This window comes from Oryzias melastigma, linkage group LG8, assembly GCF_002922805.2.
Source record: "Oryzias melastigma strain HK-1 linkage group LG8, ASM292280v2, whole genome shotgun sequence".
NCBI classification, from domain to species: domain Eukaryota; kingdom Metazoa; phylum Chordata; class Actinopteri; order Beloniformes; family Adrianichthyidae; genus Oryzias; species Oryzias melastigma.
The window spans coordinates 12,073,659-12,087,447 of NC_050519.1; the positions used below are offsets into that span (position 1 = coordinate 12,073,659).

Consider the following 13,789-nt stretch of genomic DNA (forward strand, 5'->3'; position numbering starts at 1 on the left):
CAACCAAAAAATGTTTTATTATCATATTTGATTTGGACAGAAAAACATTCTAAAATTTTATTATGTTTAGCTGGCAAGTGATTTTTTTTTACTGCAGTAGCAACTGGAGATTAGCATGTTTCTTTCACTATATTTATGGACTCCCCGGAGTTACTTTTCCACTCGTTGCAGCTTCCTGCAGCCTGACAGGAACCCCCAAAGGTAAAACTGTGTGATTCTTTGAAGTTTTCTCTGACCCAATGTTTTAAATATTTATCAATTTTTTATATAATATGCTGAATGAAAAAACACACCTATGCATACATTTTCCTCCCATAACATTCTCATTTTGTTATTTTAACTCAATCTAAATTCTATTGAAGTTAGCATGAACATTTTGAGAGGATTTAGGCCTTTAAACTGTATTTTTGTGGTCTTCTGATACAACATTACTTCGTTGGTTTAATTTATGCTATTCTAACTAAATTTAAAAGAAGTTTACTCAAAAATTTGAGGAATCCATTTAAAAAATATAGAATTCTAGAGTGTGGATTAGTCCAAAGCTTGAATGAGTACGTGTTATCCATATTTCTCAACACTGTTTTCTATTTTTTGTGCTTTCATGCTTTGTTTTCAACATAATAAACAGCTGACCTTCCCATGTATGTTCTGTAATGCTTTATAAAATTGCCCCCTGGGCAATAACTAAAGCATGAAATAGAAAACTTCTCCACTGGTTCATCCCAGCATACGATAGCTCATGCAAAGCAGCTTAAGAAGCCGCAGCTCTCCTTATAATCAGCACTTTAGCTCCTATTCTTAGAAATGTGGCTGCAATACATCTGCAGAATACTCTGTGCTTTGTGTGCTCTAATCATAACACGGAGCATTGAAAGCAGTTATTCTGTGGCAGCTAGCATAAACTTTCAACCTGTAAAAGGGACGAGTGTGTCAGGTCTGCAGATGTGTGACACGTTCACGTTTTTACACGCAGAGACGAACACAGAGGCAATCAAACAAATCAGAGTCAAATGACTGACATGTGATGGAGCCGTCCATGCATGTGCCAGCGTAACACCACACACACACTCAAGGGTGCAGAAATGCACGCACACACTCACACCTCTCCCTCATTCCTCTGCAATGACATGGTGTCCAGAGCGCACGGATGTGCATGCAGACTTGTCGGCATGGTCGAATGAGAGAGCGGCGTGGAAGCGGCGTGTACCTGTGACTGGGAGGCTGTACTCACCGCTCCCCCGTTCAGAATCATGGTCATCTCGGTGGGCTGGTAGACGTTGCTTCGGAAAGGAGCGCTAGGCCTGGCGCCGGTGTTGCTGTTGTGCTGCCCGGCACCACCTCCGCTCCTCAGTCCTGGCATAGAAAGGCAAAAAGAGATTACACACTCTGAATCATCTCTTCAGTGTTTCTTCCTACACAGTAGAGTTTTCCTCCAGTTCTTATTTCTAGAGTCTGTTGGAGAATATTTCTCACTTTGGCCTACATTCCTCCCACAGGCTGTCCACACAAACGCCCGCCTGATCTAAAATCCCGGCTGGAGCTGTACCTGCAGTGTTCTCATCGTTGTATCCGTAGCCCTGGTTCTCCACAAACTGCCTGTGTGAGAGAGGGATGTCCTCGTCGAAGCTCGTCTCCCTCATCCGCGTTGAGTTCTGGGATGTGTCGAAATAGTCTGGGGCAGTGGGCTGTGGTGGGGGCCTCAGGCAGATGTGGGCTTCCGGAATGGCGTGGAAGATCAGCAGCAACCAGCCCTGAGCCACCAGAGCGATTGCCAAAGCCGGGTCATTCCAGTCCGGAGACCTGCCGAGCCAGTCATTGCCGTATAGATAGAAGCCCACCCAGGCCACCCACAGCAGCACAGACAGCAGGCACGTCACCAGGAGCCAGATGGCGTTGCAGCGCCAATGGTGTGTCTTCCCACACAGAGCCACCGAGGCGGCCGTCAGTGCAGCTAGTAGCAAGGCCAGGACGTAGCTGCAGGCTAGTGAGAAGTCCAAAGGTAGGTACTGACAGGCAGCTCTTCCCTCCCTCAGAACGGTCAGAAGTAGCCACTCGGCAGCAATGATGCCCTGCACCGCACTCAAACCCAGCGCTAGGCCTGTGAGCGCGCAGCCTCCGGGGCTCCGGCGTTCCCGACCCAGCCTGCGCAGACGAACGCCTTGAACCAGCAAGCAAGAGAAGCAGACTGCGAAGAGCAGCCCCCACAGGGCCCTGCGGACCAGACAGAGGGACTCGTCCTCCTCAATCAGGTAAGCGAAGCTCAGGCCGAACAAGCCCAGAATGCCGAGGAGCAGCAGGAGGATGGGGCCCACGCCGCTGCGCTTCTCTGCCTCGCTGATATGACGTAAACGGCACAGCAGGACAAGGGCGAGCAAGATGGCAGCCAGAACTCCACCAGCTGCCACCGATTCAACAGCAACACCCCAAATGGAGTCCAGGTCACAGAGGAGGGTGTAGGGGCGCACAAGGCCCCAGCCGCAGCCTCTTGGTAGACTCTCCTGTTCAGTCGCGTATTGACCCTTAGAGTGATGAGCAACAGTCAGCAGCAGCAGGAGGAGCACCGGTGGGACCGCCATATCTGAGAGAACGACAGAGGAGTGGAGAAAAGTTGAAGACAGAAAGACAGTGAGTCATTCCGCTCATAAATGTTAGGAAAACTACAGAGCTGAGCAGTCACTCATTCCCTCAGCAACCGTCCACACTGTGAAACAAAGCAGACAATCAGCCGCTGCTGTGTTTTTGCAGAGGAAACAAAGGACAGCAGTTCATGCTGAGCGAATGACTGCAGCCCTGAATGCACGCACCAAACACACATCCTGTTTTGTCAAGAGCAGAATACCTTTTTGAATCCAATTCATAGCCCCAATTAAGAAAAAAACACTAACAAGTCCTCATTTTACTCTCAATATAGCATCCGCCTGAGCTGCTGCAGCACATCGCTTCCAGACATGATGTGTGATTTGTCTTGTCACTTTCAGTAAAGGAGCTGCTGGAGCGCTGACAAGAAAGCTGCAGCATCATGCATATTTTTATGAAAAACCTGAGATTTACAGAAGAGGAGTAGCGTGTAAAAGCAGCTGGACTCACTATCGGGCATCTGGGGGCATCGCAAAAAAGTGTGATATTGCATAAAACACAACATGCAAGAACACAAGGCTGTGAGCACTCTGTCTTTCTCTCCTTTTAGGGGGATTCTTCATCGCTGTAGCACACACATACATGCACACTGCAACACAGCTGTACACTCTTCCATTTTATTTTGACTTTGCAGGGATGATCAGTGCTGTCTCCTAACCTGGGAGGCTGTGTGCTTTACAGGAGGAGGATTTGTGTTTTAAAGGTGCCGCACTCACAAGAACATTTCTGAGCGGCGATGCTGTCAAAAAACATTCAAAACATTCTTTCCAAGTCACCTCTTACTCAAGCGTCTGCGTTTTCCCCTCAAGCTTGTAGCTAGTCATTGAACTGTTTACAATGAAAGTTGTTACCGTATAACGCACCATTTTTGTTGCATTGATTGGGATTGAGAGTTGCTGTAAGCTACTGGGAGACCATGTAAACAAAGGGATGATGGGAATGTGCCAACATGAATTTTTCTGACAATCTCCTACCCCTCTGCAGAAACTAAGTCCTATAAAACAATACAAATTTTTACAATTTTGGCTACAAACGGCATAATCATAACTAAAAGACCACCGGGAACGACTTAAAAATAGATCAAAAGATGATCAGAGAGGGACTTTAAAGAAGTTTTGCAGCTGCAATGAAAAAAACTTGCAGATGTAGCATCAGGGATGTTAAAACGCGGGAACCCACAAAAAAAATTGCCACTGATACCATTAAAATACCATTAAAAACTCAACAATTCTGATTCTAGTGTACCGTTTGCACATCAAGCAAACTCATTTACAGTGTGTCCAGCACAACTTTACTGCTGTGAATCATTTTATCTCAGAAACTGAAAAAAGGAAGAACTGACAGAAAGCTGCAGTTCTAAACTGTTCATTTTAAGAAGAAATTTTCTTTAACAATAATCTAATAATTTGTGAAATAGCCACATTAAGTAATCATAATGGATTAGAAGTTGTTGCAATTCATTAAAAAAACGTATCTGCAGTAATTTAAAATGGAGATTTTAAAGTAGAAGAAAAGATAAAGCACAAGTCTTGAAGTTCAGATTAAAACGTAGCTGAGAACTCTAGTAAATAAGTTAAGAAAATACAGAAATTGATTGTTTAAAGTTTCAAACTCTCTTCAGACTCTTCAACCAAAACAGAAAGTGTGCTTTTCTTGTGGCTGCAATCTGCATCTGTTACACAGAAATCAGTAAACACTCTTCTGGATCTTTGTTCTAGAATAACAGTAATAATTTAATTTCCTTGCACCAAAAATTCCTTCTACTTGTATCAGTTTCTCCTGTGACTTTGCACAAATTTCGAACACTTAATAATAACAAATTTGCAATAGCAAAAACCCTGGATCTATTTGAGCAAAAGTGATTTCTTGCTGTTTGCAGGTTCAAATACGCCCACTCCTCATAAACTGGATACCAGAAAAACAGTTTAAAATACACATGTGAAGAAAACCGTTGGTAAAATACAAACATATAAGTCTGAAAAAATGTGAAAATGTCAGTAAAAATACACTTAAAACATAAAAAAATGAACTAATGAAAATGAAAATATATTTTTTCTAGTTTGTTGTTCAAAAGAATCATCAAACTAATAAAAAAAACTATTTTTTAATCTTTTGAATCAATCACTGCAATCAAAAGACATCTGTTTCTGTCTACACTCATCAACAGTTGTTTTTGTCCAGATTTCTTAAGAAAACACTCTCTAATTGTCTCAGGTTTGAAGAGTAGCTTCCCCAGAGAACGCATTTTAACTCCTTCCACAGATGTTAAATCGGATTTAAGACAAAAGATTACAGAAAGTCTCTTCAGAATATTCCAATATTCCGTCTGTAGCTTTTCTTGTTAGTCTTTAGCTGTTTGTGCTTTGGGTCAAGGGAGGAAGTCTCCTGACCTTGCGACTCTTGCAGAAAGTTCTTAGAGATCAAGCGTACTGACACTCGTGAGCACATCTTATACCTGAGATTTTATTCTAACCGGAGCTTATTCAACGTTAACTACCCCAGACCAAAACCGAACCTCATCCATGTTTTGCAGCACGGTGTTTTATCTCTTGGTAAGATTTGTTTTTGTGTGTGGAAATCGCTGATATTGTCCAGATGTCAAAACGAGATTCTAGCAGCTTCCACTGCAATTCTTCTTCAATAAGTTCCGCATTGGTGTGATCTGAGACTTTGACCTTGAAGCCCATCTTTAAAGTCCTTGGAGATGTCTGTTGTCATAGAAACGTCAAGACACTTCAACTTGATCTTCTTAGACAACTTTTTGTCAGTTTTATGGTTTTTCTGACCATTGTGGGCGTTTCATTTATTAAATGAGGGGTACCAACAGTTTTGTCAACATTTGTGAAGAGCAGCAACATAATTTTTAATGGTACAGTGACGGCAATCGGTTCAAACATTTATTTGATGTGTCCTCATGCTAAAATACTTTTGAGGCAGCAGTTGTTCGCAACTTTGTGACATATTATTTATTTAACAGTCCTGCGGGCAAAAACAGTGGAAGACTTGTGCATGTGAGGTTCATGCATATTAATCATTCAAAGCTCTTTCATGTGTCCCTCGGAGATTTGCACCCACCAAAATTCATCATAATTAAAACTGATGCACATCCTTATTTTGTGCTTTTGTTTGTTGTTGTCTCTTTTTTCTTGTTTTTGACATCAGCAGGTGCTTCAACAGAGAAATACCTCAAACACCTGACACTGAGGAAGTGTGACTACAAAACAACTTTTACCAATTTCCTCTTTACATTGTGTATTTTGTTTCCTGTAGGGCCCCTGGTAACCATGGTAACGCCTCATCTGTAAGTTTCAACAACAAAAACAAAGAGGAAAGGAAAAAACTCCTCCTCTTTTTTTTTTTTACCCACAATCCCTCTAACGTCATCATGACAGAGATAATAAAGTCCTGACCATCTCATGAGAGACTTTTGGACTAACTCATGCTCTCATTTTGTCACTCCGTTAATTATGGTTAATCTGGCTGCTTTTTAAGTGCGACTTGGCAGAATGTTATCCTGAATGGTGCCATAGATCCATGCTCACACATGTATGAATGCAAGCGGCCAAACATGCGTGTGCAAAACCTCACAGGAACATGCATTAGGTTTGGAGGTGGAGGAGGAGGAGTCTGTGGCTTCTTTTTTTGCTTTGAACAGAACCGAGAGGATGCTGCTGCCTCTGCGCTTTCCTCCCCCCCCTTTATCCTACAAGACATGTTTTTCTTACTGTCACCCCCGCTCCAGGCAGCCAGATCTGTTCTCCACGTAAAAAAATAACCATCCTTCTCGCCACCTCTCTGTCTTCCATCTGCCACATTTGAATATATTTGAAAATCTTTTTTATTTTCTTTCTTCTTTTCATCACTACTGTCTAATCCCCCCCAAAACAATGCTCTCCTTTTCTAATTTAGTTTCTTCGTTCCCTCCGCCTTTATTTTGTGCGATGCTTCTTATGTAACTGAAAGGAGGATCGGTTCTGCTGCATGGCTGCAGTTTCTCGTGCATCATCTTCCTCCGTTTCATGCTGCAGACTGGCACCCAAAGCTTTTTAGGCTGCATGCAGTCATGTGTGCATGGGCTCGCAGCTGAAAATCTGTCTGCAGCAATGACCTGGTCAGTTAGGATTTTGAAACAGACAACAAATCAATCCTACATGAAGCCAGTCAGGTCATTAGGCTCATGGAAATTCCACTTCTGTCCGAAATAAAAATATATTTAGATTGCTTAATTCATTCTTGCTTTTCCTTTTTGTTGCTTTAAATATGTAATCTTCACAGGAAATACCTAATCATATAAATTCTCTATTTTTTTAACTAATTTTAAACATTTGAAAGATTATGAAAGATAATTTCCTTCCAAAATAGACTTTGTTAAACAACATGAAAATATCTACCAGACATTTAAAAAGCTGCATATTTGACACAAACATGCAGTTTTTAAGTAAAAATCAGAAATGTGAGTTAATCTCAGTTGAATTGGCTGCAGCACCATTTCTATAACCTGCTGTTATAGAAAACTCATACAGCAACTCAGAAAAATGTGGAAAAAGTGAGTAATGAGCCTTTCAAAAACCAAGTAGCTTTTAAGAAAATTAAGCGAGCAAAGACTAACAACCATTTTTTGTCTTAAAAACATAAGCAGTAGAGGAAATAGTCAAGTGTATTGATGTATACTGGCCTGGATGTTAAACCTGGGGTAAAAGGACTTATATAAATTCTAGATAAGAAGAATATCCGAGGGCAGAGCTTTAGTATCAACCAAGGCACTTTCACAGTGGGCTGTTTGGTCCACACTCATGTTTAGTGTATTGTTATGAAAGTTATTTTTAAACTTTGTTGCAGATTATCCAACATACCAAAACTGGAAGTAAAAAACAAAGAGATTTAGTGCTTTACATAATAATTAGGAAAAAAATATGACAAAAAAGATCAATTTTGAAAGTGCAAAGAAAAAGTTTTAAATGCTGTAGCTGTAAGCCTATAGTAATTATGAGGGGTGAAATGATACATTTTAACAATGATTCGATTAATATCAAAGTTTGTGGTTGACGATACAATTCAGTTTATATTGATTCATTTTGAGTAATTTGATTTGATCCGATTCACTGACCTAAAACTGATCCAGGACACATTTAGCCAAAAATTCAACCAGTGTGATTCAGATAAATACCTGGAAGTGAACTGTAAATATGCAGTTTTGCAGATTCCTTGTATTCTTGCAAGATAATCAAGTGTAAATTAAATATGAGTACAAAACAAACAAGTAAACAAGAATTAATGACAAATTCATTCACATTTTAGTTTCATAAAGTTCAACCTGCTGTTGCTGTTGCACATTATTGGAACATTTTACCACATTGTGTTGTCGCATGTCTGCAAAATTCATTGTACTGTAATGATTGCTTGGTCATTTTTTACTGCCATCACGTGTGTTTTGTCTACTGTGATGGTTTCATGCTATAGTAAAATAAACCTAAGATTTCTCGATATTTTTCAATATCGATTAACGATTTATCTAATTTTAAAATGATATTTTAAATTATAAATCAATTTGATTCAATAAAATCCAACTTAGAGAGATCGATCCAGTAGGATCATAAGAATCGAAATCAATAAATATTTTATATTTGCTTTTTTTCTCGTCATAGCCCATTTTGGGAAATACTGCCCTCTATGGGTCAACTGGTGTAACTGCATCATAGCTACAGGCTTCTTGATTCCCTCAGGACTGATGTAAAGCAGATAAAACCAGATAAAGGTGCAACATTTTTAAAAAATCAAATCTTCTCCTCAATCCCAGTCTGACAGGAAGTAAGTGGCGATTTGGAAAATGTTCCTTCATTTTGTTTATTTTTTGGGATATAGCACTTCCTTTTTAGTAAATTGTATAGAGATAAGATGGAAATACACAATTTTGCTCTTCTTGTGGTTAATTAAGGGCTCTAAATAAACATTATATTGCACTTTTTTAACAATAAAACTCAATTACAATCCTAACACTTTAACTGTGACATTTAGGACAACTTTGCACATGAGTCAAGTTGGGCCCTCAAGAAATAGGAAGGCAAACTTCACTAATAAGAATAATCAACATTATTTTTCCTTTTTTTAAATCCTAATGTCTATTAAATTAAATGGAAAAGACAATAATAATACATTTATTTACAATTATTTTTCTTTCTGTTGATTTACTTTTTTTATTTTCTTAACAATGAACTATTTGTAACTTGCACACCTTTCCTATAATGTACCTCAAAACAAAGGCTTCCTTCCTTGGCTCTGACATGTTCTCTGCATTGCTAACCCTTAGGCAAACCTTCCTCTTCTTTCACAGCTGGTCGTGACAGATACAAAAGATGAAGATAATAGGGAATATATAAAAAAAACGAGGGCAAAGGGGCGGAGAAGCTGCAGATGTCAAAGTATGACGTGTAGGATGTACAGTTTTTAAGCACCCCCCCCCCAAAAAAAATACAGAAAACATAAGTAAAAATAAAAAAAGGCAACAGTGATAAACACCCGCACCTGCCAACAGGGTGTGATGACTGCAAAAAGTGACAGCGGAAGTAATTTTCTGCTGCCTCTTCAGCCACTCTAATTAGGCCTCATTATCATGTGACTGGGCTATCAGCAAGACCATATGCTAATCGAGTTGGCAATTAACACTGCCAATTCTCAACCTTCTCCCCCTATCTTTTTAACCCCTCCTTCCGGAGATGAAATGCAACGGCATCTTAAGCCTGCGAATGCAACCAGAGACACACCCCCACCCAGAGTCATGTGGGATGTGATTAAGCATCCTCCATAACAGATATGAAGCAGGATGCGAGTTGATGAGACCACAAGGTGATAGTGATCAGAGGAGTAAAAGCATTTTGAAAGGGAGGGACTGGATGACAATCATTTCACTCCAAATGCCCAAACATAAAAGAATCCAAACAGACTACATATGGTACTACAGCCTGGAGGATACGTTGTGGCATCATCTTTTCCCAGGGGGAGACTAACTCCTGAAAGCCCACTCGGAGAATAAACAGCTCCACACTGCTGAATATTGATTTATGACGGAAAACAGGACACTGTGGAAAAGGCCCAAGAGCTTTCTGAGTGTACAACAGTAGAGTCTCATCCACCTACTGCAAACAATCAGTTCATATGCTGCCATTTCTATACAAACATCAGCTGTGTCAAATGGCCTATAAATCTAATCACCCATCTGAAGCTGTTTTTGTGTCTTTTTTTAGGAAAAAATTGCGCATCTTTGTTGATCTAGAGAGGAGCACACATTTAGAAAAACCTTTTTACCCCCCCTCCTGCAGCCCTCTGCTATAACAATACAAACCGAATGGGAGGGTCTCTGGGGGTTCCAGAAGAGTGTGTTTGTTTGAGGGAATAGCAGTAGGAGCATTGTCACTGAGGTATGTGAGGGATTCAGAAATAATGAATGACTTCTAACCTAAAGAACAGAGGGAAGACTGACACCCCCAAAACATTTGGAGGAGATTAAAATGGAGGCAAATACCACCCCTAAAAATGTGTATACCCACCAAAGAAAATAAAAATCGGTTTTTAAACTGATCAAGATCCAGCACGGATTTGGATTTGAATTGTGCGTGTTGTGTTAAACACCCCTCGGGGGTCAGAACCATTCAAGCCCTGTGCGTAAAACCTCTCTACCGCGCTGCCCTCTTTGGTGCATCGACATCGCCTGTCTTCCAGTGCTGCAGTTTTAGAGGCAAACACCCAATTTTACGCACAAACACAACAGCACACATACAATTGTGGATACAATGCATGCAAATCAAATGATTGGGCTTCTAAACAAATATCAGAGGATGTGACCATCCCCACCCCCCCGTTAACATCAATCAGTATTCCTCGGCTACATGATGAGAAGCACGTACCTTGATCGATGTAAACAGATGGGAAATAGATTGAAGAAGGGCGCACAGTTGACAGGTTTGCTGAGAATAAAAATGGGAAGAAGTCACATTTCGGAATGAGCTCTGTTGGCCGTGTTTGCCGCTCCTCTCTGTGTCCACATGGACTTGAATGCGAGGAGCCCAGATGGTTCCCCCGGCTGGAGCCTTCAAACCAAAGGAAGGCGGTAATTCAACCCCTGTTTGCTGTCCTCAAAGGCAAAAGGGGGCATCGATGGCAATCCAAGTGGGAGAGGCAAAATGCGTAAAGGCTGTGAGGATTAAATGATGGAGGATACTCTATCGTTTTTCCACTAAATCCTTTGTTCAGCGGTGCGCATATTTCATCGTCAGCCAGCGGATCAAACGAGTCCAAAACCCGACCAGAGCGCAGAACAGTCCCTCCAGCGAATGTGCAGATTCTGGTGTCCGCGCTGACAGTCGCTGCTCCTCTCCCGACTCAGTGCATCACCAACACTGCGCCCCGCACAATGTGCGTCGCCCCGCACACTGTGCGTAATGGTAATCTCCCTGCGCAGCAGCGCACATGCACACAGAAAGTGACAGCTCTCCAGAGCCGCAGCCGCTCCCGTGAGGGCTCCTCTCCGACCCCCCTCACGTTATCTGTCTGTCCCCTGACAAAAGACGCAGTGACTGACAGTGAGCAGAGCCCACGCAGAACTCCTGGTTCTGATGAGTAAGTGTGTCCTTCACGTGAGGTGAGCAAGTCTGGGGTTTCTAAATGTTGCTCTGTTAGGCTGCGCGATTCACTGACTTCTATCACTCAACGCAAAAAGTCGCAGACAACCTACATGCGTCACAGTCTTCCGGTTTCTGCTTTTCAAAACAAAGCTCTTCTGTGCTTCAGAAAAAAAGGAAAAACATGGGCCTATTTCTAAGTCTAAAAGACTGATACTACATTAATTGAACGAATGATTGCATAAATTAATCGACTAATTTAAAAAATAATTATTTTTGACCAAATATACCAGGAAAAATAAATGCAATTTTCCCTTTCCAATGCCTGGATTTTTTTTATTTAAACAGTTTTGAATTAAATTACTAAAATACTTGTGGTCAGTGCTGAACTTTTTCTTCTTGGCCACGCTTATTTTGAAAGATGTTGCACGTAAATATTTGTGAATAACATCAAGAATTTAGAATAATTTATCTAAAAAAAAGGACCCCGCTATTTGCATGATTCAGGTTCAAACTCCACAACAAATTAAATAATAGAATAGAAAAGAATAGAATAGAATAGAATAGAATAGAATAGTTTATAACTGCCATCAGCAAAGAAATTGTGAGTCGTCTAACATCAGCAAGGTACAGGGCAATAGTGAGTAAAAAATACAAATAAAAGCCTTAAAAATAGCAAAAGGGTATTACAAATATTTATTGTGTATTAATTATTAATTATCAGTATTTTTTGGAACATGATCACAATCATTTGTTTTCAATGTTTTGACAATATTTCTTTTATTTTGAAAGTATAAATTCTGTTTTCCGGTTTTTCTTCTTCTCGATTCAGGAGGTTTAACAAAACGATGCACTGGTGTGACTCTCATTTCTTGCTCTTATCACATGGTTGTTGCCACAGCTGCTCTTGTCCATCTAAAGGAGGGATGGAGGGGGACACCCCCCACTCCCACCTCTGATCCCACACCCCCTCCCTCCTCAGGCTGTATTTATCTCAAACCTGCTAAAGGCCATCATTACCATTGCTCTCTGCTTTTGTTTTCCCTTTTCAGTGTCCACAATGCCTCATCACAGTCAGATTTTGTTTTTGGATTATAAGAAATCAATACAGTTTAATTTTGATTTTGGAGGAAATAGGTTGAGGGGGGGTCCTTAAATTTGACTTTTGCTCCAAATCTAGCTTGGCATGATAAATATTCTTTTCTTTTGCACAGGAAAAATTCATGCTTTGGCCTGAAAAGGAGGCGAAACCCATGGAGTGGCAGCTGAGGACGTGAGACTAATTTGACAGGTGCAGGCCTGAGAGTGACAGCATGGGAAGAGGAGGAAGGCGAGGAGGAAGGGTGGGGTGTGGGGGGTCACTACTCAGAACAGGAGGATTGAGAGAGATTAATGGCCTTCTCGTTTATCAGCAGACAAGCTCTGGCAGTATATCATCAAAACTGTTGTTATTCTGGTTTATATGGGCCAAGCGAGATTGCAAAGTGGGAGGAAAATCACTGCACGATCACAGGCTGCCAATCACAGCTAATGCATCTGAAAGAACATCCAAATGAGAATTCTTCATCGGTTACAGAGATGGGGGGTAATTAAGAAGCTTATTAACAGGTTGTTTCTATAACAGGAGATTACACCTTACTGTGATCTGAGTAAAAGCTTTATTTTATCTTATAAATGTTGAGTAAACCTTTACGAATGAGTTTATGTGCTGGAAAAAAAGCAGACTTGCTTAATCTAATGATTAAGGTTTTGTGGAACGTATGACACATCAACTTATTTTAACATTTTATTTATATTAATGTTTAATTAAATGATATGTATTGTGAATATTGATGAGTTTTGTGTGTTTTCTTCCATTTTCATTTTTATTAGTTTGATTTTTTTTAGATCAACTACATTAGTTTAAGCACAAACCTGAGGAAGCCCATCATAAAAACATCTGTAAAGAGTATTTAAAAGCAGATTACAAATAACATCTGATTATTTTTTTTTTATTATTTTCTGTCTGTAGTTTGAAGTTGATGAAAAATGGTGGCTGCAAGAAAATCCAAAGGTATACTTGGAATATTGGTGAACTTGTGTCATTTTGAGCTAAATTTAACCTGTAAAGCCCACTTTATCAAAGAATTGACAGAAAATTCATTAAAAAATAATGTTTAAATATCCATCATGATACAATGTGTGACTTGGTAAGTTTTTGCTCACAACAATGTTAGTTTTTCAAAAAAGAAATGTTAAAAAAAAACCCCACCATATTTAGCCACTGTCTCAAATTTGATTCACACATTTTTAACATGGTGGAGCTGCTAATTAAATAATTAATTATCAACAAATCTAGCATTTTTTTCAATACAGCAAGTAGTCATTTCGAAAAACAAAAAAAATAACAGTAGATGAGCTAATCGCAACGTAAAGGGTTGAAAATGAGTTACTTTTTTCCCGCCAAAAGTAGTTTTTAGATGTCATGGAGGCAGCCATTTTGAAATTAGCAGGAAAAGCCCTTCTACTGCTCCTAGAGGATTTAGAGTGCACTGCAA

General features: G+C 40.2%; 1 protein-coding gene across 2 annotated transcripts in view; it reads right to left on the reverse strand.

The window, feature by feature from the left end:
- The window catches only part of gprc5ba (G protein-coupled receptor, class C, group 5, member Ba), a 14,604-nt gene extending 3,256 nt beyond the window's left edge, over nucleotides 1-11,348 (reverse strand). The window contains exons 1-3 of one of the 2 annotated variants that reach the window (XM_024271546.1): nucleotides 10,539-11,348; nucleotides 1,547-2,578; nucleotides 1,208-1,353 (exon numbers count right to left, since the gene is read on the reverse strand). In XM_024271546.1, the coding sequence (XP_024127314.1) occupies nucleotides 1,208-1,353; nucleotides 1,547-2,576 (1,176 nt within the window). In that variant the 5' untranslated portion in view covers nucleotides 2,577-2,578; nucleotides 10,539-11,348. The remainder of the gene's footprint in view (nucleotides 1-1,207; nucleotides 1,354-1,546; nucleotides 2,579-10,538) is intronic. The other variant, XM_024271547.2, reaches the window with a different exon arrangement.
- Nucleotides 11,349-13,789: the final 2,441 nt, after the last annotated feature.